This window comes from Glycine soja, chromosome 6 (genome assembly GCF_004193775.1).
Source record: "Glycine soja cultivar W05 chromosome 6, ASM419377v2, whole genome shotgun sequence".
In the NCBI taxonomy this organism is placed as follows: Eukaryota; Viridiplantae; Streptophyta; class Magnoliopsida; order Fabales; family Fabaceae; genus Glycine; species Glycine soja.
Window position 1 is genome coordinate 7,191,510 of NC_041007.1, and position 26,726 is coordinate 7,218,235.

General features: G+C 33.6%; 1 protein-coding gene across 3 annotated transcripts; it reads right to left on the reverse strand.

Annotated features, from left to right (window-relative positions):
- Positions 1-823: 823 nt before the first annotated feature.
- LOC114415207 lies at positions 824-25,956 on the reverse strand. Of its 3 annotated transcripts, XM_028379796.1 has the most exons (27): positions 25,525-25,956; positions 24,888-25,047; positions 24,269-24,361; positions 23,189-23,291; positions 22,836-23,001; positions 16,810-16,984; positions 16,042-16,170; positions 15,304-15,930; positions 14,572-15,195; positions 13,830-13,895; positions 12,705-12,818; positions 12,375-12,620; positions 10,218-10,265; positions 9,983-10,129; positions 9,400-9,555; positions 9,228-9,290; positions 8,328-8,438; positions 8,137-8,220; positions 7,999-8,046; positions 5,730-5,804; positions 5,388-5,483; positions 4,265-4,345; positions 4,116-4,187; positions 3,688-3,732; positions 3,527-3,610; positions 2,955-3,058; positions 824-1,388 (listed from the first exon to the last, which is right to left on the reverse strand). In XM_028379796.1, exons 1-27 carry the CDS (start codon positions 25,725-25,727, stop codon positions 1,274-1,276), a joined length of 4,035 nt encoding a protein of 1,344 aa, XP_028235597.1. In that variant the 5' UTR covers positions 25,728-25,956; the 3' UTR covers positions 824-1,273. The 3 variants fall into 3 exon arrangements, with proteins under 3 accessions (XP_028235597.1, XP_028235598.1, XP_028235599.1); XM_028379797.1 differs by lacking the exon at positions 9,400-9,555; XM_028379798.1 differs by lacking the exons at positions 824-1,388; positions 2,955-3,058; positions 3,527-3,610; ... (17 more) ...; positions 16,042-16,170; positions 16,810-16,984 and having other exon boundaries at positions 20,333-23,001; positions 25,525-25,955.
- Positions 25,957-26,726: the final 770 nt, after the last annotated feature.

The following is a 26,726-nucleotide window of genomic DNA, read 5'->3' on the forward strand; positions in this document are numbered from 1 at the left end:
AATACTATCAATTTATTAATTTTATTTTTAATTTATTAATATTTTTATTTAAACATATGTGAGACCTTTTTATTTTTGTTTTTATTATTATTATCATTAACTCGACCAACAAACCATACTTTGCACAGGAAAGAATATCACGATATAAATTATAAATTAAAAACAATGCAATTTCAATGTAACAAAATAAATAAATAAAAAGTAAATCATGATAAAAAGTTACACAAGTTAATCTAGCAAAACAAAAGTGTTAGAATAAGTGAGTTATTGAGACTCCTTTTAAATTGATGCAAAACATAATTTGTTTGCTCACAATAATAATATTTATTATACAATTTGAATAACATTTTAAAACTAAAAGATGACAAAAAAAACTTATAATTTTAATGAAATTAATTCAAAATAATTTGTATTTTATTTTAATTAATAATTAAGAATAAAAATTAAAAAGACTAGTACCAAAGTCTTACTTTAAAATCATAAATATGATATATAACTTATTTTCGTTACAAACTTTTTCAGGTTGCAATTATCAATTGAATGATGAATAATCAATGTAATTATATATGATATACCACTAAATATTTTTATTTATACACATGAATATTTAGTGGTATATAATGTTGAGATGACATGTTAACAATTTATTATTATTCTCTCAAAAAAAAATCTTTCTGAGTAGAAAGACCCATTGTCTTTTTCACATTCTCATATTTTAACTGCTCAATTAAATGTAATAATTATTCCCCGAGGGTATAATTTTCTTCGTTTTGGCAAGTCATTCCCAAGGCGGGAAACAATTAAGACATGAAAATCAGAGTGAGACATTAAGGAAGGGCTTTCAGAGACTTAATTTCATTTTAGCATTATCATATCGCCTGGAGATGAGGACTATGCAACCACATACACGAGGATAGTTCATAGTTCATCCCCCAGAAAAGGCAGGAATATAACATCAAAATTGAATGAATAATATTACAATGAAAAAAAAAATAACCACAAAAAAGAAAGAAAACTATGATACATTCCTACAAGCAGGCTGGGGGTGGATGCACTGGATTTCCTGAAAACTTGATCCGACTGGATGCATGCCCCTATGTTCGCAGGGTCACAGACTCTAGAAAGGCGGGGCATTTGGGATCAAAGTCACCACAAAAATTGTTTGTGTATCATCTCTTTGGATGCCAAGAAACCCTAGAAGTCGATCAATCTCCTCGACAACAATTTTCAATTGGTCTGATTTTTCACTAAATTCCTGTTAGTAACTTTACTATCACGTCAGAGTTGCTTCGTGAAGTGAAGAACTTGTGTCAGAAGAGTGTAACGAAGATGACAAATGTTGCTGCACATGAGTTTCATTTGCAAGACCCAGAACTGCTAAAGTTGATCTGCACATGGTTATAGGATACTTTAGTTGACTACAACAAAATTTCGACCTAGCTTCTCACAGAATGCAAAGGAGAAACTAAAACTAGAGATTATAGTATGTTCGTTTATCTTCTGCTAGAATTTTTAAAATAACCACCCTTGAAAAGTTAATTAGTGCAAGATTTTGATTTACAGTGTCAAAGGACCAAGTAGACTAGAAAACAAATCAGGTAAAGATCTTATCCTTTGATCTTTGATACCAAAACATATTTACTACTTCGGTAATAAAAGCCAACAACATAAAATCATTAGATATTTATGGTATCAGTAGACCACATAAAGAACCTCTTGAGCAGTTTCTCCCACCTTTGGTTTTTGGCCCAAAAGTGCCTCCCACCCAACCAAATTTCATTTTCTTTCTAGATTTTAATTAATTTGTTTCCTGGGATCATATTACAAGCTTCAATTTAACATTCTAATTTTGAGATAGTGAGTTTTTTCCTTGAGCAGGAATATAAGCAAAGTACACAGTATACAGCTCCTGCTAGCAATTTAGGTATTAACACTCCATAAACTGAAAGGAAAAAAATATGTAGCCGGATGAGGTGTACCCAAACTTTACAGCAAAAGGTTCTAGGAAATTTTAACAAGAAACCAAAAATTTAGTAGTTATTTGATTGGCACAAAAAGCATAGGGGGCGTCAAAGATTAATTATAAGACAATGAGTTCTTTTTTGGTTAAGAAAGCTTTTCATTTTAGACTAAAAAATGTACTCAGAAGAGGCACTCAAAATTCACTGCACAAAAAACATTCATGAATGCCTCTTTTCTAACATTTTTTTTATCTCTACTATGACATACGAGCAACTTTGAAGTGATCCCCTAATAATTCTTTTACAAAATCAAATCCCTCAATTATTTTAGTTTAACAAGTCAAATTCTTCCATCAGCTTGCCATCCAATTGCTAATAGAAATAACTGACATAGCATACAATTTTTGGATGTGGCATAGTATGTTGTAGAGTGAGGGCTAGTTTGTTTAAACTTAAAAAGGTGATTTAAAAAGTGTTTTTTTTTAAAAAGCAATTTTTTGAGCAGATAGGATTTACTTCTTAAAAAAAGCATAAAACTACTATTTTTTTTAATAAAAACAGTTTAGACAAACATGTCAAAAAGTAGAAGACTACTTATTTTATTAAAAAATGTTTTTCTAAAATAAACTTGAACAAACGGTTAGTCACTTGATAGACCATTATGACTAGTAATTACAATGCATGATCCATTTTTTATTTATTTATGCTTTCATTAAATTATTTAATTATACATGTCACGGTATGTCCTTACAAACTCAGAAGCATGTTGTTATGATGTAACATCTGAAAATCATGTGTCGCGTAATAAGGCTATTGTTGTGTCATTTATTTCCTTAGTAAATGGGTGGTAGACTGACGGCAGGACCAAATTTAGCTAATTAGAAAATTTAGGGGGGACTTGATTGGAGCAAAAAAAAGTATTCAGGGACCAAATCACAGAGGAATAAAAAATGCAATTAAGCCTTTCAAATAATCATATCTAGAAAAGCTTACCTACTAAGTGATGATTTTACAGTTGGTTGGCTGGCATAAGAAGCAAGGGGACCTCTGAGATTAGCATGCCTGTTGAGTGCACTTTCCAGTTGTTGAGGTGGCAACTGTGAGGAGAACACAAAAAAGGTTATTGTTGGAAACTATTAAATGGCATCTAGATAAATGTATAAGCTAACAATAGTTTCATGTAATTACAGTAATTAGGATAGAATTAATCTGTGTATTTATTAATTTTAGTCCATATAGTTTATCACTGTTATGTAGTTTAGACACATGGATTTCAAAAATCTCGTTTTCTTTTCCTGTAACATGGTATTTAGATCCTAATAAGAGGCAACCCTCCCTAACATATGGTATTAAAAAGCATGTAAATAGTGTCTAAATACATTGTTATAGGCTAATAAAATCATGTAACTACAGTAATTACGATAACTTTGATTTGTCTATAATTCAGCTCTGCTGTGTGCTTTAGACGCACAGATTTCATAATGTATCTTGTTTTCTTTTCCTTTAACAGTTATGATTCAAGATAATAAAACAACAAGATGTAATGCAAGTTGAGAATGCACTACCTGCAATAATACATGAAAAGATCGTGGCTGTGTCTGATATACACACTTTAAGAAACCAACCCAAAGTTTTGGCATACGCCACACCTGCACTCAGTATAAAAGTAAAGTGTCAGCAGTCCAAAGTCTATTATCAGAGTAAGCTGAATTCCAGATAAGCATACCTGTCTAGACACAAGTTTTGAGAGTATCTCCATAACAAAGTCAACCTAAAAACAAAACATTGACATTAGAAGTATGAGTTGATGTTTTCTCCATGTCATCCCAGATGTGATCAACCTGAAAACAGACCTATCTTGAAAGGCAGGATTTCCTTTGAAAATAAAGAGAGAAATTGAGAAGAATCACTTATAGCATCACTAAAAGCACCACTCAGATACCTTTCTTATTACTGATCTATTATCAACTTCAGATTTTTTATATCATGAATATACTTGAAAATAAGGATTAAGCCAATTTTCAAGAAATTGGTTTAACCAATATATTTTGACACATTGGTTGAACCAATTTCTTAAAAATAAAAAGGCAGAAACTGAAAATATAGCATAATGAGCACAATGTCATAATACCAAAAGTTGAAAAATAAATTTACCAGTGCAGGAAAAGCATCAATTGCCTGAATAACTGTTCTCATGAAAAGTAGCGGCAGTGGAGTTTGATCAACCTGAAAATTTAAACAATAGAGCCATGAAGATTTGAAGTAAATCCAGTATTATTGGCCAATGCACTGAATCTCCTTACCATCTGGTTCAATGCCTTCGCCAGAACCTGTTGTGTGAACACTGTGCGTTGCTCAAAACAAGCCGAGCAAGCATCTGTTATCTGATGGTGCAAAAAAATAATTCAGAATTCACTGCTTACATTTTTTAGGTTGATAAAATATGACTTGTGCAACTAACATTGATGAATAAGATCACACAGCTAATCAGAATTAGGTTTTGTAACTGTAATAGCCTTATGGAAATATTTGGACTATAGTTGATGCAAAATTTGAATCCTAAGAACAAGTACACCACAAGACAATAATAGTGATTTGCATCTGCATTTTGTATAAACAATGCTAGAGCCTTTCAGCACAAGATAAGTAATGACTGCATTGTTTCAATACAATGCTACCATGACAAGTTGAAGGCAGCTAAAGAGTGGCAAAAGGTATTTTAAATTTCTAAGGGTAAGAATGCATGTCTTTTTGTCTTAAAATTGTGGTTTTTTCATGAGAAATTGAACCAGGTTATAAAAAAAAAGGCATCTGGAAAAGAACTGTTAACTGAACCAAGACAACACAACAGCAGTGCTTATGGGTGTTTTGATAGAGAAAAAGAACCAGTTTATTTATTTCTATTGAAGGAGGTGGGGGAGATCAGGAAAAACAATGAACAGTTAACTGCATGAAACATGATGAATCAAGGAAGGTGAGAGTTTAATGACCATAAAAAAGTCATACAGACTATATGCCAAACAGTTTAATGATTTGAACTACAACATTCTTAAGAAATACATTGACTAAAATTACAACAATACAGAGTTGTACATCAATTCAAATACAACCTACCAGATCTAATTCAATTAAAACTATCAATCGGATTAAGAAACGATCAGCTAAATTCTTTTAATAGCAAGGGACCTTGTTTACATCCTGATTATGATGCATCTAAAAAGTTTTTATTCTAACTTTAATACAAAACTCATAAGAATGTGAGATCCTCCAAAAGTATTGATAAATCACATTTTTCAGAGATCGTCAATAGTCAGCCATGAAGACAAAAACTCTTTTTTAATAAAAATAACATTTAATTTTGCCCCTAGATGCAGGGGAGAAGGGAAAGGGTACTTGAAGCATAAGTGTAGATGGTAGTAGACATGCCTTCTTAAGTGCAAGGCCATCCTTCTCTGGAACAATTCCATGGATTGCAACCAACACTTCTACAGGTGTTAAAGCTGGACCCGTATGAGCCGAACCCTGCCATCAACAGCATTAAATTCTTAGCCTATTGACGAAGGGAGAAGGTAAAGAAATGAACTTACAGTTAGAAAATTTTATTGGGGCGAACTTAAACACAAGCTCCCATGCACCCAAAAGGAACATGTATATTGATGCATGGAGTGTGAATGAAAGTGAAATCAATGCCCCAAACCCAAGGCATCCAAGAATGATAATCATAACAGATGATAAACTATGAAATCCAGCTAGAGAATTCACATATACCTGTAGTATGTGAGCAAGTGCTCTTTGAAACTTTTCCAATGGAAGATCAACAAGCCGAGGGAATATTGGTAAAACCTGCTACCATAAAAAAATCAAATTCAAGCTGATTAAAAAAAATATCTACTACTGATACGGCAAGAGCATGAGAACTAATATCACTATTAACATTTCATCATGTGCTTAAGATTACTGATACTATTTAAGGAGAAAATACTGAAACAGATGAAAATGACATCTTCCAACAAGCAGACATCAACTAATTTCCTCGGGTCAAAAGATGCTGGTAAGCAAACCAAGCATACTTTAACATAAATTCTAGTTCTAGAATAAAGTTTACCACCGAATCTAGATTTGACTTTGGAAAGATACTTTAAATAAATTAAACAACAAAATGAAAGGAAGCATATTGATTATAATCTTATCATCTGACAACTGTTATGGATAGGGATTCCCAATATATTTCATCTGATAACTTAAAAATGTTCTGGATAGGATCCTGAATCATGATACTAGTAACTGCTAATTATGAGTATAATTTGGAGATAAATTATACAGGAATTTGTAATTTTTCTCTCCTAATTCTTCCTTTTTAAGCAAATAATTGTTAAATTAACATCATTCAAGTTTTTGTGTAGAGAATATTAAAAGTGATGAATTTAGGATGCTTAGTGAGTAAAATAAAACCAAGAAAAACAGGATAATTAAGGAAAGCAAGGCTTATTAAGGAAAGCAAGCTAATTCAGGAAAGTAAAGGTAGGCTTAGCGCGAAAATCCCGCTTAGCACTAAGCTACTTTACACCTATAAAAGAAGAAGAGAGAAGGAAAAGACACAGAAATTCCAAGAGAATACAACTCCTTATCAAAGGCAAAGGCTAAAACAAGGAGAAACAAGCATTAAAAGTCATTTATTCCCTCCATTCGCTTTCTTATCTTCTTCCCCTTTACTAAATATTCTCCTCTTACAATTGTAAGGCCTCCATGACGATGAGAGGCTAATCCCCCTTTGTTGGGAACTTGACAGTCAATTATTCTTGATGTAATTTCTCTTTCTATCTATTTAATATTGTTACATTTGCATTATCCTTTCTTGTGCTTAATATTATTGTTTGTGGCTTGATCACCCATTTGCATGGTAAATTTTAAGGATAGTGTTGGGAAACATTATTTTCTAATAGAACTGGGAAAGGGTATCTAAATAAAGTCAATCACTAGGGATATGTTGATTTTTGTTTAGTCTGTTATACATCTCTATTCTTAATACAATTTACTATTTTAGCTCTGCAAAGGAATTTGGAAAAGAAAATAGATAAATTAGGTTCTTTCATGCGGGAGACCAAAATTAGAGTATATTAGTAGATGCAGGTGTAAATTAAAATATTTCTAAAGAAAAATCCTTAACATTACATCAAAGGATAATTTTGGTAGGCAAAGTTCTCAACATTCTCATCTTCTGAATTTACTTCTACAATATTATTGGGTTCTCTAATTTTTCTCTTTAATTAATCAATTTAAATTCTTGTTTAATTTCTCCTTTGATTTGATTTAATTTTCTGCCAATTTAAATTACCATTTTTTTCATAACCTTTTCAAATCAAATTTTCTTTAACTTCTTTTACTAATAAAATATTCATCTCTGCCAACGTACGAAGTCCCTATGGATTCGACACTCAGACTTTCGTTTTAACTTTACTACTTAGGACAAATTGGTGCACTTGTCAATCCATCAACAAATACCTTTTTTTTTCTAACCATGCATACTTTATGATGGTGAATGCCAGCATTTTTAAAAGAATTTACTGATCTAACTTTGTCAGATCTAAGAGTAAGAAGAAAGCAGAAGATTGTCTATAATGAGAAATAACTAAAACAAGATGTGAAATGAAACACCCTAAATGCTAATATAAAATGGATTTCATGATCCTTGCACTCACAATGGTTTGGAGATTAGTATGAAAAAAAAAAAAAAAAACTTCGTACCTCATTGTCCAGAGGCTCTTCGCTATGCGAAGGTATGGGGGAGGGATATTGTACGCAGCCTTACCCTTGCATATGCAAAGAGGCTGTTTCCGGATTCGAACCCATGACCAACAAGTCACCAAGGCACAACTTTACCGCTGCACCAGGGCTCGCCCTCGGAGATTAGTATGAAAATTCCTTAAATATTTTATATGCCAGAAGAAGAGGCCCCATACAATAATTTTATTTTAAAAGAAAATTTAGCAAGAATATAAATAGAAAAGTAATAGAAGAAGAAAGATATCAATATGACCTCTTGTTTGGAAAGCGAAGACAGTAACGGAACAAGAATTGTAACATCCTGCAATGGAGGACTAGCATAAATAAGAAAAGAAACAAAAATATAACCATTGGTGGAAAAGTTTACATTGCTTTTGGCTGCTATACATACCTTAAATTTAGTTTCATACAAACGTTTAACGGTAGATATCAAATCAGAAGATGGCGTCGTGTCTTGTGTCAATATTTGCAGTACCTTCAAGAAAACAACAGCAAAATTAATGTCCTCTTTTAATATTCTAGTAATCAACCTTCAATAATGGAACCAAATAGCCATAGTCAGGAATGAGAACAGGAAGCTACCAATGTCAGAAGATTTTCACTTCCTTGTGGTGGATCAGATATGATACGGAGCAATTCAGAATAAGATTGCCCTAACGCCCTCACAACAATAGGAATGTGGCGATGAAAAGCCTGCAAAAGCATGAGTAGAAAAAGTTAGAAGCATTAAACAAATAACTACTACTGCCAATAATAGCAGAAAAGAAAAATCACAATGCAAAAGGTAAAAAGGTGAACTCATTAAAAGCAGACGGCCATGATTCATATTCATAACCTTATGTGAAAAATCATGTTTTCATTGTGAAGCAACTAGTTACATGTGTATACTGTTTGGATTAAAGTTTGGAAACTTATGTTTGGGTTAAACCTAAGTTTGTAAACTGACTAACTGAGTTTGCAAAAGTCTCAAGTCACGCTTCTCCAAATCTAAGTTTCCAGGCAAAATTTTAACTCTCAAACATTTTTCTTTTTATCGGCCAAATGTTAGTTGTTAGCTTGTTAGTTTTTTTCGTTAATGGGAGGGATTTGAACCCGCGACCTCTCCCTTCCTTTTCTCCCTTCAACCATCAAGCCAACCTTATAACTCCTTTTACTCTCAAACATACTTTTGAGGGGGAACCAAACATGACCCCAAATTGATTTTTCTCTCAAACATACTTTTAGAATACTCCCACCAGAAAACCAAACATACCCTAATGCCCAATTCAATCAGAAAAATGACAATTCAGGCACATACTCTCAATCTCATACCGCATTTTTTGTCAAAGCTTATTTACTATGCTACAATGACCAGGGCAAAACTCCATCAGTCATGTGTGTTATGTTCAAAAATATTTAGATCCTACTGTGTGTTTACATGCATACTAATTCACTGTTTCCGACAACAATAGAACTGGTAAACATAATCAACAAAAAGAATACCTGTTTTACAGTTTTCGGGGCTTGCCCATACACGCTAAATACAATCTGAAGAAGACCGGATTTCTGCAAGTATATGAAACATACATCAGTGTTAACAAAACAGATGGAAAGTAATCATCATTGTAGTCATTGTCAAGAACTAAGCTTTGCATGAAGTATACATAAAACTAACCTTTGTACATAAAGCAAAAAACAAAGAAATGAGGCGTTGAGCTTCAGAAAATGATATAGATGGAACGCTTTGAATTGATGGTTTAGCAACTATAGCAGAGTCAATTTCAGAAATTGTGGATTCTACCTGTGAAGTACTTATTTCATGACTTTCAATCTGTAAAATTAAGTATACACTACCAATAATCAGTTTATCAGGCACAACAATGACCAAGCCACATCCCATTAACTGGGGAAGCTGTTTAAGCATGGAAAAACACCCAAAAAAGGATAAATAATTAGGAAAAAAAGAGATTTAAGACTAATTTTCAATTCGTATTTCATGAAATTTCACTAATGTCTTAAAACCGTAAACAAAAAGATACATAAAAAATAACAAATTAATTTCCAGATGTTTTATGCATCATAATGAATCTGACAAAAGTCAAATAGAATTTATAAGAAACAAGATTATTTTGGGACAAGGTAGCTACGAGATCAGAATCAAATAACTCAATCAGATATATCAGAATTCTCCACACTCCACAGCAATCATCACAAGGAACATTAATTAGAGAAATGACACGAGAAAAATAGTACAACACCTCTGCCTCGGCTCTTTGTTCAGTATGTCCAGATTGCAAAAGACCTGTATCTGAAACTTCATGCTCTACCGCAGAAAGCAGCATTTTTGTTGCAAATTTTTCAACATCTCCTGATATGTAATTAAGCTGAAAGAGCTTGTTTGTCACCTGTCAAACATAAGCAAGAGCATTCAGTTACATTATTAATTAGCATTCTGTCAGATTTCACACCACCAAAAGCTTTTGCAGTTTATACCAGCCGAATAGCTTTTGCTCGAATATCATCCTGTGGGTGAACAGCACACTGCCATAGTAAATCAATACATTAGACATTGGAAAGATATCACAGTAAAATGTTTACATGAGAGGAAAAGGAAAACCAAGGTTAAGAAAACAGGCAAACAAATGACAGTTTAAATATTGGCCATTTTAAAAAATACTGATGGACTTGGTACTCAAATACATAGAAAGCAAAATATTTTTATTTAAAAGTATTGGAAAAAAATAATGGTGAGTGGTGAGCAAGCCTTGGCACAACAGTAAAGTTGCTTCCTTCTGACCAGGTCACATCCTAGAAATAGCCTCTGCTTGCAAGGGTAAGGCCACATAGTCTACCCTCCCCAGTCCCTATACCCTTCTTGGTGGGAGTCTCACGCACAACTCGCCTTTTTTATTGGGAATCTTAGAATTTGGGCTTAAGGCCTGACTCAACCCACAAAACCACCTTATAAAGTTTTAGAATGTGGGTTTGGGTCTAACTCAACCCCAAAAGCTAGCTCATAGAGTGAGGATTGCCCCCCACTTATATATTCTACCTCTGCCTTATCTCTAGCCAATGTGGGACTTGAATTTTTTCCAATACACCCCCTCACGCCCAGCACTTCTGGCTTAGTGCATGGATAATATGGTGGATGGCCCATTTAGTGGATCTAGGATAGACTCTGATATTATCAGTATATGTCATTGTATAACTGTGAGAACTGTCCAAGCTTTATAAACTCTATATAAGTCATATCTCTAGTCCATATGAGACTAAACCACTACTCTTGAGTAAGGCAGCCTCCAAAGAAGCCGCATGTCTGCAACTAAGGCATAGGGGTGACCAAAATTAAGACAGCTTTCCAACAGGGAATGATAATGGGAAACAAAAAACCAAGCTTATAAAACATGCAATCAATAGAAGGGAAAAATTGATATTTGAAGGCTACAACAAATCAATAATGAATCACTGAAACAATCCTCTAGAGATTTTACACACAAGCAACTAGCAACCTCAAGTTTCACTAGACTATCTTTGAGAGGCTACAATGCAGCAATTGCACTGGTGCAACAACTATGTTGCAATTTCTGGACTTCGGATTGAATAAGTTGGGCGGATTTACTTTTTGTATGTTTTCTTGGGTCAACCTTGAGGAGATATTAGTATAGCATCAATTGAGGAAAAACAGACAGAAAATCGGTAAAGGCGATTTTGACATGTACAAAGAAGGCCACTAGAAGAACCTGTGAGGAGAGTAAATTGCATGGTTTAGTCCTATGAAAAGGGGGAGAGGGAGACCAAGAAGGACATTAGAGAAAGTTGTTAAGAAGGACATTAGAGAAAGTTGTTAAGAGGAATCCCATGATGAATAATATTTTTGAAGATTTGGTCTTTAACCGAGCCAAATGGCATCATGTAATTCATGTAGCCGACGTGACATCACTTAGTGGGATAAGACTTCTGTTATTATTGTTTTTTTCTTGGGTCAAAATTAAATTTGATCTAGTAGTTCAGAAACCGTCACATAGTTGGATTAGTAAACCAAAATGTAACATAGTGCTGCTACCAAGCATTGATATACAAATAGAAAGCTTAATAAGTAATAAAGCTCAGCAACATGTGTTGAATGACCCACTGCCAACTATTGGCATGTCCAGGGAAAAAACAGACAGTAAACTAGCTGTGATGATGAAACAAGGAATAATTACTATCACCGTAGTCTTCACTGTTGCAGAGACCTAGTGCACTACTGGTTTTACTCTATCTCAAATCATTTCTAAGTTTGATATATAATGTGTACATATGGTACAGCAAAACTAATGAAGCTACCTGAAATGTTGTCTAAATGGTTGCATAGAAACAGTCCAGTCAATCAAACATAACTTTAAATTCTTTTAATGCTAAAAATGCAATCACAATTCATAACTCTATTGAAACCTTATTAAAGGGACACGAGAATCGGATGGTTTTCACCCCAAATTATTTAGACCTTCAGGCATTTTCATGTCCAATTATTACTATTAAAGTACATGTCAAAGTGCTAGCCTCCAATATGCCAGAGATGCATGACTATAAATTAATAGCCAAGAAGATAGCATACACTATCTAAATGACACATATTCTGCTGCTAGAGTCTCATGAATGACAGCTAACCTTCAATGCTATTCCTAAGCAGGCTTGACGATTTTGCGGACGCCCCAAAATTAAACTCCAGATAGCACCTAGGCCTTGAGTCACACGTTCAATGTCACGGATAATTTTTCCATCATGACCAATAACATCAGAATAGCAGAGATCGTTCAAAATCTTCAAGGATGACTCTGGCAAAAGTGGGACTTCACCAAGAAGTCTACTAAAAGACTTGTCTGAAGCTGGAAAAGAATCCAACAAAGTTTTGGCCTACAAGGAAGTAGTATATCCAACTTTTATAACAAAAACATAGAAAATTCTTAAATAAGACCAAACAACTAATTGTGAGCATACCACTCCCAGGAGAAATTTTTCATATAAAACAGCAGAAGATGAAGCATTTCCCACTGAATCCACTATCATGAGGGAGTGCAGATGATACAAAACATGCAGTACAAGTTCATGCCCCTGAAAATCCGTTAGTAAGTAATAAGTTAGAATTATACAAAAGAGATTAATGAACAGAAACAATTTTTAGAGACACATCTGTAAATGGAATCGTAATCTGCAACAATAAGCATTAAAATTGACTCTAGAATCCAGACAAAAGTTGTGTCTAAGCAGTAAGCAACATTGTCTAAAGCAATACTTGTAAAAAATAGAGGTGATAAAACAGAACTCTTCTTTACCAACTAGCCACCCTTTTGAAATTCTTCATTCTTCAGAACAATAGCCATGATTCCACACCACCCTAACGTATGCAGATTTGAAGAATTGATAAAGAAAAGTTCAAACCTTAATCCAGATTGCTCTATATCTGTTTATCATGTTCCCAAACATACTTTATTGCTCATTTTATACTACTAAGTAAAAACTTATATATGAGCCTCAAATTTCAAATACTAAACTATTGTATGTTTTAGCCGGGCAGTATAAACTTGCAATGGCACATGCACTAAGAAGTTTTTAATAGTTAATCTATGGTCTGAGGTAGAGACTTGGCACAATTGTAAGGTTGTTGCTTTGTGACTTGGATGTTACCAATTCAAACAATCCTCTCTCCACTCACAGGGGTAATGCACACATCTACCCTCCCCAAACCCCACTAGGTGGGACCCTTTGCACTGTGCCACCCTTTTTTTATAATCTGTGATCTATCTACAAAAAAGATCCAATAAATTCAAACTTAATAACATGATTTGTTTCGCAAATGTAGTGGAAATTTACCAGTTTCTCGTTATTTTAATATAATTTCATTTATTACTTATGATCATCAGATAGCAAAAGAATATATGAACCATAAAATACCATCATATACATTTTACGCCTCCTTCAATTAATGTGTGTGTGTGTGTGTATGTCTAGTCTATTCCATAATATAAAAATAATGTGCAATTCTGTTACTCCTTGACAGCTAAAAAGTAGAAAGAAAATTGTTTAACAAATTACAACAGATTTTTTAAAATGCAGACAGGGCACCTTTCGCCAGTGGTCTTCCAGGATGTGTTTTTGCAGCATCATAATAAACTCATCGTTGTCATCAATCTGCAAGGGAGGGCCAATATAGTATTTAATCATGCAATTTAGAATTCACAAAGACAAGAAATAATTGAAGTGGGTGCATGCTCCAAAGTTCCTTATGTTGTACATAATTTGCTCATAGAGAGCTTGAATTACAGCCAAATGAGCCAATTCTTTTACGTCAAGTGAATAGCTGCAGTTTAGTGCTTCATTTAAGTAAATATGCCTCTTCCATTTTTCATTGTTAAAGTAGCAAAAAAAGATGAAACTTTGTATGCATTCTTTAGTAAGCTTTTGCAAAATATATATATATATATATATATATATATATATATATATATATATATATATATATATATATATATATATATATATATATATATATATATAAAAAAAAAACTTTTAGAATGTGGGTTTGGGCCTAACTCAACCCCAAAAGCCACATTCTAAGATAAACAAACACATTTATTTACTAAAAATCTTCTTTCTTCTATAAACTTGCAATCTAAATTTTCTTAGTTGTGCCTCTGAATTTCTTATAGTAGCATATAAATGATTATTAACTAAACATTAAGAGATGCAATCATTTGAATACAGATGTTAAACACGGGAAAGATATATATATTTAAAAAAACAGTAATTTGATATCTTTGATAGAAATAAAATCTTGGAACACTAAAAAGAAGAAACAATTTTCTACCTGTGCAACTAGTCGAGCAAGTAGTGGCATGGAAAACTGCTGACAATCGGTCCCATGCAAATGTTTGTATGAATCAATTATACGCATAACAGCCATGTTTTTCACCTTACTTTCCTGTTCTTTAGATAGTTCAATATAAGGTGGAAGTTGTGGTAACTCCAGACAGGTGTCTTCCAATGTAGATTCAACTTGAACATCAAGAGAAAACTGATCAAACTCGAAAATTGATGAATCTGTCCCAATTGTTTCAGTATCATCTGGCAACTTCACTGTACTTGGATCCTCATCTCTTAAATAAGTAGAAGAAAGTGGGAGATCCAAGGAAGTATCTGCTTCTGTAATCTGATGAATATCTCCAAGCCTTTCCAGATCCTCTGTTTTTGGAGTTAGCCGATCAGGTCCTGAAACTGGGGAACCTTCAGAGACAATATCATCATTTATTATTTTGACCGTCAGATCTGATGGAGTATTGTCATCAGCAGTCCCAACAGGAAGTGAAACAGGCTTAATGGAAGACACAGGTTCATCAAACACTAATTTTGTGGCCCCAGTATCATCTGCAATTGATGCAGTTGCTTCTCCAGGAGTTACCACTACACGTCGTGGATCCAGGCGCCGGGGATCCTGAAAATTTGAACCAGATGGTTCAAGGTAACAGGTTGTATTTTAAAATTATCTATATTGAAATATTGACTAGTAGAGCCAACTCATACAAAGAAAACATGGATTTACCCGTCGTGGATCACGTTTAGAATCAGCAGGCTGGTTACTGAAGCTGGAGGTGTCAGATGGCAATGAAGTGGTAGCAGTAGCAGTGACAGTGGTTGAAGTTGAAGGGAATGAAGCTTGGGCAGTACCAGACAAGGACTGGACAGAATTTATTGGAACAGAAGCTGCTATAACCTGTGATTGACTGACTTGGGAGCTTAATTGTCGTGTTACTGGTAAATTCCCAATCCTCGCTAGTGGTGGGGGAGTATTAGGCAAGTGCTTCATATTAGTTATGACAATATCAGCCAACAGATCAGGATGAATCTTTGAAATGAGAATTTCAAGAGATTCAGCACCTCTCTCTCCTTCAGCAAGTAAAGCACCAATCACAGCAATCATTTGCTCCACAGCAGTTAGTTCGCTATCCAGCACAGGAACATTAGCTGATACTCCATTAACAGAGTTAACATCCTGCCCAGAATCATTTATTTGAGTTGGTAAAGTAGAGTGAGAGTCAGAACCAGAACCAGAACGAATCCGCTTAGAGATGGTATCATGACCATTGGCCAATTGTTCATTATCTAGAGGAACAGGTCTTTTTCTAGATAATTCCCCTGAAACAGGTGACTGAGCTGATGGTTGATCATCCTGAAAGTCAAAAATCAAATTGAATGTGATATAAGTGAAGGGAAAAAATCATAACTTCTGCTCAATGTCAGTAGCTTACTTTGCAGCAAAAAATAGCAAGTCACCACCTACCTTGCTAACCCGTGCATCGCGGGTAGAACGATCACCATTTTTAATCATTTTGTCGACTTGCCGAATGACCTGATCAGCAGCATCCCCCGCATTCATAGCTCGTAGGCTCCTTATTAGTCTTTCTCTAGACTGCAAAATATTAATAAAAAATTTATTTGAGATAATGAGTCTATCATGGTTAGTCACATAACACATGTCCATGTCCTTTAAACCTTTATGCAAGGATCCCGATAAGAAAATTATCTTCACAGTATTCTTCCTACCCGTGCTAGCTAGTATGCCCTTTGTTCTTAATTATAAAATGCTTAATTGTGTGCTAAAATTGAAAAGAAAATGGCACACTTATTGAAACATGGGAATACAGTAACTGAGTACATGAAAAATTATAGTCAAACCCTACATGACATATTCTAGGATTCCATCTGCAAGGAAACATGAAGTTAAAGCACTATCCATCAACAAGGAATAGTTTCTCTAAAGTAGAAGGAGTTCCAGTTTGAGAAATATCTGAGGAAAATCTTCAAGAAGTAGGACCACAAATTCTATGCTTAGTACTGATATGTAATTTGGGTGTGTAATGATATATATGAAAAACTCGCAATTTTTGCATAATACAAATGCACAATACATCGTAATGATTCCATTTGGCCAACATTTCACAGATACAAAGTAAATCTGAGGCCCAATATGTCTTACCATACATTAAGGTGAGAAGTGTGTCAGACAGTTTAAGTTGGAGGCTCGAATATAAAATACAAGCACATTTACCTCCAGTATTGGTGAATAAGTGCACCTAAGAAATCCCAAAAAAGCTGTTCTTAAGGAGTACTGAATACTAGTAACATGACATCCTTTCACTGTTTGAAAATTTGGATCAAAATCAAGCAATGCTGAAAGAATAGTTTCATAGTGTTGTGGCCTTTTCCTTGTGATGGCTGCTAAACTGTCAAAAACAAACATTTTAGAGGGTTAGGTTTGACATGACAATGACAGGAGGCAAGAGAAGCAAAACAGTATCTAAACCACAACAACTACAAATAATGTCAGGGAGCAACATAAAAGTAAAGCAAACACCAAGAAAATTTAAATCCAAGTACTTGGGGCGAAAGCATATCAATAAAGGCACATTCATTCAGAATTCTAGCTACAAACAATGTAACTGAAAACCGTCAATGAGAATATTTGTTTGGAGTGTCAATAACCAAAATCACTCAAAGCATTGCATTTAAGTGATCCTAACTGGCATTTTCTTTCAAAATCATATTTAACAACCTAGTGGATATTTGCATGCTTAAGTAGTGGACAACTACTTTTAAAGAATGTTAAAAACAACCTGACTGAATCACATGCCAGGTGTTCAAAAAGCTCTTATTAAAATTTTGGTTATCGTTATTGTTTCAATTAATTAAGAATTCATCTATAATGAGCTGATCAAGGAATTTAGGTATTTAACTTATACTTTCCGGAAAACATAGAAAGTGTAGAAGCAATGGGAAACTGACTCAAGCAATAGGTGATGTAGAGATCTTTTTTCTTCCTATTTATAATTGCCAGAGCACTTTTAGACTAACATATTTTAGAGAGAGAAAAATTAGTCACAGTGCTGAACTATTTGCTTATTCATATGTTCCATTTGTACCTTTTGCCAAATCTGAGGGTTTTTATATTTGCAATTTATAAACAAAGAATAAGAAATATACAAATGTAGAAGATAAGATATCCCTAAGGGAAAAAAGACACGAAAAAAAATACTAAAAGGGAAAGAATAAATCAAGAACCATGCAACAGAGCATGCCAATCTCTCCGAAGATCTATCAAACACACTTCCCTAAAAAAACAATTGACAGAGCATCACAAAGAAACAAGAAAAACTACATAGATCCCAAATGATCTCAAGAGAAGACAGCTGAACAGGGAAAATTCTGGCATTTCTTTCCAACCAAATACACCAAACAACAAACTGAGAGCAATCATAAATTTTTTGGCATCTCTGGCAGTATTATTTGTTTATCTGAAGAAAGTTATTCAAAATAAGACAAACAAACAACTTCATACTGCAATTCCCTCACTTCATGCTCTTAACACTCTAACTTATATCTTCTATTCATTTCATATAAACCAAGCTAAAGGAACAGTGTTATTGGCCATGTAACACAGTAAAACTGAAACACAATATAAGGAACTCGAGAAAAGTATGCTTCAATGCTAAACTGAACCAATTAAGCCAGTCCTCAAACCTCAGTTTTCATCACAAACCAGAGTTAAATATGCCCAACTTCTATCCTAGATAAAATAATATGCACAAGACATTTAAAGGGGAAGAACAAAAGACTTTTAGAAGCTGCTGTGGCTGGCCAGATATAAGAATACATAACCATTACTAAAAATAAAGGCAGAGAGGAATGTAGTGAATTGCAGAAATAACATAACCATAAATTAAACACATCATATAATGATAAATGAGCACGTTATATTTTTCTTATATTTATTTACTGAAATTGGGGGTGGAAGCTGGTCACCAACTATTAAAATGAAACTTTATTATAATTCAACAGTGACATTTATTAAATTGCCATGAAAAGATGGTCAAATAAACATGTCATTGCACTAGGAAAGAACACTAGTGGCTATGATTAAAAATTTAAAATTTGTCTTAGTATTCAAATTCATGTATCCTTTAAAAATAGTTTGCATGCAGAAACTTAAAGAACAAAAAGAAAATATCCAAAATTAAATAAAACAAGCCCTTGTCAATGCTAGACTACAAAACAATACATTACCAAAGGCAAAGCTGTGATGAAGAATAATCCAGTATGGCCAATTTCTTATAAGATGCAAACTAATAAATAAGATTTTTTCACAAATCCATTCTATGTTGAGAAACAGATTACCATTATGCAGAGAAAAAAGAAAAAGGGTGAGCACAGAATGGCAAAGGTAAAGATTATCTAAAGCAGTTTCAGTTGAACATTTATTGAAACAAAACAAGTTCGTAAAATATGGAAGTATGATTAAACAGAGACCAGTACTTTTCTTCAAGGCAATGCATTGCAATTTTTCTATTGGACACATAACAAGGGTTTCAAAAGTCAGAACAAAAGGAGGATCTCAACAACCCAAAACAAAGAACAAAAAAAGTGGGGGAAATAGAGGGGTATGTAATTGCTCTGTAGATAAATAAGCTGGATATAGCAATTACATTTCTATCACTAAGAGGAGTAAAAAGAATTAAAAAAAATATCTAGAATTCAACAATTTATGCTCCTGTTTCTGCAAGATTCTATTATTTTCAAAAATAACAGGCTAACAGACAGATCTCAGGCAACTAGACAGATCTCAGGCAACTAAACAGTTCAACATCTGGCATAACATGAGTCCTGATTAGCATTAAAGAATAAAATCATCAATATTTTCAGGATAACTAAGTGAAAAAAGGTAAAATAATGGAGTAAGCCTCTATAGCTTACAATGAATAAAACAAACCCCAGGGTATGGACAGCACATACAAACTCAGCCAAAATCGTTGCTACCACTAGAACCTCAATAAGCCAGCTGCTAGACAATATCAAATAACCATGACCATATCTGGTTGACATGTTTAGAAGCTTTTAAAGTTTAGAAGCAAAGCCTTATGATTCACCAAAGGTTTTCCTTATGTTGTCAAACAGTTTTAAATAAAAATATGCATGCAGCCACAGAGCAAAGATAAATCATTCTTCTCAATTGTCATTTTCCTTTGATTTGTATACATTAAATCTATATCCCTTACTAGCACTATGCATTGTCATAAAGAGGGTAGCATATGTGAAAATGAATCCCCTCTGCTAATTTAAAAACTGGTTAGAGCTCAATGAAAAATTTATATTATTTAATACTTATTATTGCGGAGTTTTTAAGAATCTAATATTTCAAAACAGCAATGCATATAGTAGTGGAATTTTCATTATGAAACCTTGACAAATAGTTATTGATATTCATTCAACCATTTATCATATTCCTTGCTTGCCGATACTTTTGGAGGGGAGAAGAATTGCTAGATAGCTTGGAAGAAACTCTAAATTGAATCTCCATGTCATGGGATTAATTTCAAAAGGCAGGTTTAAACTGCAAACCAGCTGTAGAACTGAAAAGGGATTCACAAAATATTTGCAATTTAGAAGCTGGTTGCCAGAACCAATCAAAGGATCAGCAGAACAGAAGTTTACTGGGTTAACTATGTAATGGTTCTAGCATTATTAATATGCTAACAAATGGAATGAAAAATCTACAAAAATGAGCCAAAACAAATATATAACACAAGAACACCAATATATAAATTGAATTATATTGAGGCACTAACTGTGCATCAGCTGTTATAAAATAATAGATACATCAACTGTGTATACGTTTACAGCATAAATTTTAAATAGTAAATGGTCTCTTAACAGTTTTCAATAATAAACTGCATCACTTGACGACCATGTTTCCTCGGTTCACGAGATGACCATTTTAATGCATTACTTTCGATTTCTACCACCCAGCCAACTGGCACTCCATAGTATAAATAATGAACCATGTTACAGTCTTATCAAGGTAACTTCCAATATATGAACCACCAATGCAGAAGTACCCAAGGCCACTAACTCCCAATAACGAACTGATCGGCATGCTGCAATGTTACTAAAAAAACAAGCAGTTGAACTTGTTTGATCCACGAATCCCTGCTTCAGTGGTCACTCCATTTTGAACATAGTAAAACCAGGGGCAAAATGCACAGTTATTTGCTCATTTTTTAAAGCCTTTCATCAATTTAAGACATCTAATCGCATCAATAATGATCAAGGCACAAGTGTATGATGTAATTATATTGATGTGAAATCCCAATGCAAAAAGATAGACTAGAATTTTAAGAAATACACTTGTAACCTTCCTGCATAGAAATGAGTAAGGCAGAACAAAAACACTTTCCAATATTTCAAACTTGTACAATCACATATATTGAATTGAATGTATTGCAGCTGCAACAAAGGTTTCAAGCTTTAGAACCATTGTGTGCTTGGAAACAAGGCATCTATACTTATAATTTGACAAGCAGCTAAACATATTAGCAGTGAATTCATTTACATGCAGACTAAATACAAATAAATAGAGATGAATCAAATAGAAGGGGCATAAGAGGGGGAAAAGGTTGACCAGTAAGGCATAGACATATACTTTGTGGCAATTGGATTTGACCTGATGTATTTTCTTTTCCCCAACGACTCGGTCGTATCTTTGTAGTCATCTTGTCTCGTACTCTTGTCTTGTCTTGATGAATTATTCTTTTAATCATGAAAAAATATGTACAAACAATCACAATTCCCCTCTGATTTTAGTTTCATTTTTGTTGTTATGCTTGGGAACCCACTTATAGTCCATAATTTGTATTATTTTTACTGCCCCTTTCCTCACCATCTGTAGATAAATTTCACAAGACCTCTAACCCAGCGACCACCCTTTTACAACTTTTTGTGACAAAATGGCAATATTTACAGTCAACATGTGGCACAGAGAAACAGTTGTTCGTACTTGTATGTTCAATGCCTTTTGAATTTCAGGACCATATAACAAACTCAGCATGATACTATAATATAAATGCAATTCATAAGTACCAATGAGGAAAAAAAAGTATCTTTATTTCATTAAAAAAAATCAATACCAGGAACTATTTCTTATATGTTTCAAGAAACAAACACAATCTAAAGGGCTCTACACAAACAATGTGGAGCCTCGAAAGCATGCAGCAACAATGAGAGTTGCAAGTGAATTTTGTTGAGCAAAATGAGGCCAAAAAAGACATACAGAAGAGACAGAAATATTAATTTCTCCCATAGCAGGGGGTAGACTCAAACAGGATCACACAAATCAATTCATAGTTTGAAGAGGAAATTTTTCCAAAAAAATAAACTGTACCAAGGACAACAGATAATTTGCTAAAAAGAATTTACCAGAGAACAGAATAAATGCAGAGTTCATCACAAAAATTATAAACTTCCAGCACATGCTATGAGGGATGACTTTAAGATCAATGATCCTAAGAATATAATTTCATATAGACATGTACACTTAATGGCACGCGTAACATTTAGTGGGTATCTACTTACGCGCATACAACTTAGTCCAGTTATCTATTTGGGTTCTGTTTCAACTGACACAGGCTAGATTCTCTGATTCTGTACCGTTAGAAAGATGGCTCTAACTATATATATTGTTTAAGATCTCGGATCATCCATTCAATTCCATACAAGTTTTAGCTACTGCTTTCAGATCAAATATCTCTCCCTTTAGTTTTGTCACTTTCTCTCATGTTCTCTATATTCATAAATCTATCCATAAAGGGTCTTGTTAATCAGTGTCTCGAGGGTATTGATTAAGGAACATTAAGTACACCCTATTAATTAAATGCTTCTAGTTAGTAGTTAGTTAAAAAAGTGAGTGTTAATTGTTAAATGATTCTTGCCTTCCTGTTGCCTTTATTAAAAGAGTATGCCTGGGAGAACAACAATCTAAATAAAAAAATTTAAAGGAAGTAAAAAAACAACATAAGAAAATAAATAAATAAAATAAAATAAAAATGTTAATCAGCCCACTGTTGTGCCAACAGTAATGTTCAGACAATAAAGGAAAACAAGCATTTATATGCAACCACAACTACATATATTCAAGGAGTGGCCTACCAGACAATTTCCACAGGATCTATTATCAGGAAAAGAAAATACACAAAATGCTAATAATATGCAAACACAGGTCATTGGCTGATACCACATAAAACTCACCAATTTACAACTGCAATAGTCAAGCAACCAGGAAGACTGCCAACAGACTGCAATAAATTTAATAGAATGCCAATAGTCCTATTTGCATCTGACATGAGCACCACTGGATCAAGAACAGGGTGAGGGTGACCAACCAACCATGAGACATTAACAGCTTGCCTAATTCCTGTATTTTGATCAGTGTTAACATTATAATGTATGAAAAGATAATTATTAACAAAACAAATCAATTTCCTATCCTAAACTGGAACTTTTAAGTAAATATTGTGTTGCAAGAAAGCAATGTAGTCTATGTCAAATCATTAAACTCAGGTATGCATTAAACTCGTCAAATGTGAAGAGCAGTGCAGTACCTTTTGCGGCTAATTTCTCAGCATCATTGAAGTCAGATGAAAAGAGTAATACAAACATTTCCAAGAATTTCAGTGCCAGCAACTTTATTCCAACAGAACCAGGCTACAATACCAAGCAAATTAATTCTCCCATCAGAAATAAAATAAAGCCCATTGCTGCCACCACCACAAGTTCAAGTTAAAAAGAATGGCCATTAAGATTCCAAACAGGGATTAAAACGATGAAGTTGTACCGTGGATTGATAGAAACTTAGAACTTGATTAGTTATACGCATTATCAGTGGTGCGCAACCTAAAATCTCAGCAGATGACTTTCAGAAACATATAAACACATATTTTAAGATCAAAAGCTAGCAAACAGGTTTAAATTAATTTTGTATCACAAAATTTGTTTGCTGCAAAGGAGTTGCCATTCAAGGAGCAAGGATCCTGTGCTACAGATTTTTTAATGATTTGACTTTTTCTATATTAAAAAAATGTACAGTATCAGTGTATGAGAAGAGTTCAGCCAACAAGAGGTGTCAACTCATTGTCTTGGCCCGTGTCTGAACCAGAAAAATATTTTTTCAAAATTTTAATTCAGACACTTTAAGAGGCATGTCTGACACATGTCCAAGGCATGTCTGAGACATGCCAGTGTCACAACAGTGTCTAACACACAGATAAGCCAATCTGATGCATCGTCTGTAATTTATTGCTCCCGTCTAAGGAAAAGCACCACAGATAAGTAAATATTCAAAATCATAAACCACACAGACCTGATAACATTGCACTCAATGATAGAAAACTCGAGAATAGAGATGTCTCTCAATAGTTGCCTATGATTGTAGACAAATGTCTGATAAAGCTTTTAAAACCAGAGACTTCTTTGCTAAAGTTCGATTGAATTTCAAATATTAATTAATTGCATGATTAAAAAAGTTGAACATAGTTGATTAGGATATTCCAAAGTAATATACCACCTTCCAGAAGCTAACGATTTCAGAAGATAGTAAAACTTAACAAGACATGACATACATGTGCAATAGTCCCCAAGCAATTATGGCAACAAAAATGGGTTAAAAATCAAAAGCTAATTACCTCCAGAGCAATCCCAAAAACGGCATCCTTGAACTTAAGCATCCACACCCAAATATCTTCTAGCCACCTCTCAACTTTACCATATTGTTGAAACTGTTTGGTTTTCCAAATTACAATCACTTGGTCAGTATCATACCACATACCAGAGTATGTAAAATAGGGGGAGTGAGATGGGCAGAGGCTCTTCATATTATATTAATGAATTTTCTTTAAAAAAAATTGGGCTCTTCATCTTAATGAAACTGTTTGGTTTTCCAGATTACTGTCAATATCATTAGTTCCTAATACATAAAATTTAGCACAATCAGTTAATGAAATGGGGGTGAGATGTATTCCTTATTTACTTAAAAAACAAACAGACAAAGGACACAGAAGGAGGTGAAAATCCATGTAACAATATTAATTCATTAAACAATCACAAATGATTAGAATTAACCACTATGGCAACACAGCATAAATCTGGTCTAAAGCCAAATTATAATTAGACCATAGAAACCACAGAAATCAATAACCTCATATCATTTCCATAGTTAATACACATGGATCATGCTAGATATTTGTGCCACTAACAATATCAGCATGCAACTATGATGTAAGGCAGAGGGATAAGAGAAATTACCTGCACAATCAACTCCTCAAAAATACTACAGAAGATATTTGTGCCACTAACAATAGACTGTTTTACAACAATTTCATCGTTGTCCCGTAAAAACGTTAATAGTACAGATATCAGCGTAGGAGATTGCTCAGCTGCTTTAAAACCAATCTCCTCAATTATCCTGAAATACAGCGAAGGAATCAAATTAAAAGATATATATATATATATATATATATATATATATATATATATATATATATATATATATATATATATATATATATATATATATATATATCACTATCTCACCAGAAGCTGCTAGAAGTTATGGATGGAGACAAACAAGCTACTAAACTCGAGAGGGGAAAATTGCACCCAGGAAACAAACTCTCACGGCATAAACAGAAGCTATCACTTCAGAAGTCAACTAAAAAGTGTAACAAAATGTACACGAAAAAAAAAAACAGCAACCAGAAATGTTGCCCTACAGCATTGCCCTAAACCACCAATTTCATAAATAACACGCGAAATAACCAATTGCCAATTCGAGAAAAAAAAAAAACATAAACAACTAAAAAAGCGCAACCACATCAAGTTTAGAGATCCAATAAAGAGAAAAAAAATTGGGAAAAAAAACAAAACAGAAGTAGGAACTAACTGAATGAGCAATTTGCGAACGAGGCTTTCGGGAGAAGACTGAAGCTCGAGCAAGTAAGGGAAGAGGTCGGCAGCGAGGGAGGGGTCGATGGAGAGAAGAAGGTCTTTGGCTTGTTTTAACGATGAGGTTTTAACGGCGAGGTCACCGTGGTTGTTGGCCGCGGCGAGGAGAGAGAGGACTTGGTCCCTGGTAGGAGCGGCCATGTGTGTGCGTGTGTTAGGGTTTCGGAATGGATGGAGAAGGTTTATCTAATGTTGGAAGCGACGAAGAAGATGAAGAAGATGAATACGAATTGGAATTTAAGCAAACAACTAGGCGGGCTGAATCTTAATCACAGTCACTCCCGTATTGAGACGATGCGGAATTGCGCATTGAGATTGCTGAGTAACAAATTTATCCACCCATGTTGAATTGAACGCAGATTATTATTATTATCAACTGAAATTAAATTTTGTCTACACCTTCTTTTTTTTTTCTTTCTTTTATTTATAAATATATAAATAATAAATAATATACCAACTTGTAATTAATTTTCATTTTTTTATTCATTCGCATTTAAATACGTTGTCTATGTTACATAGAAAAATATATTGTCTTTTTATTAATTTGAATGGAACCGAACTAAGACTAATTATAAGTTATATACTTCGAATCTTATAAAAAACAATTAAAAAAATATTTCATTCAAGATGTTGTCAAATTCTTTAGGAGAAACTATCTGTTCACAAAATTTTAAAATATTTTATACCTCTAATATGATAAAAAAAAATATTCTTGTAATGTTCATTTCAGCTATATAGTTTGAATCATATCAATAATGGTCGGTTGTAATTGAGACTTGAACTCATTGGGCATTTGCTTAGGGGATGTGTGTGAAAAAAATTATTGTTAGGAAGAGACAATCTATTTATGAGTGAGTAAATTTCTAAAAATAGTTAAAAAATCTTGGAAGGATCTGTTTTACGGATAATTTTTTTAATGTCAAAAATATTTTTCCCGGATATATTACAAAAAAATGTGGTCGGTTAACTATTAAAAATTGTTGGAAATATTTTTTATATGTCTAAAAATAATTAAAATATGTGTTTGATGACATTTTTCTTGAGAATATATATAATACTACTTTCATTTTTTTATATAAGAAAACAAATAATATTTTTTTAAAATATAAAAACATATGATTACTTTTAAGTATAATAATT

Bases quoted from the DNA above. Each gene is read 5' to 3' on its own strand.
- LOC114415207 (XM_028379796.1), bottom strand. From the start codon at position 25,727: ATGGCCGCTCCTACCAGGGACCAAGTCCTCTCTCTCCTCGCCGCGGCC. The intron at 12,621-12,704 runs GTATGCTCACAA...ACTTCCTTGTAG, and splicing joins AAAAATTTCTCCTGGGAGTG to GCCAAAACTTTGTTGGATTC. The intron at 4,188-4,264 runs GTAAGGAGATTC...TTAAATTTTCAG, and splicing joins CGAAGGCATTGAACCAGATG to GTTGATCAAACTCCACTGCC.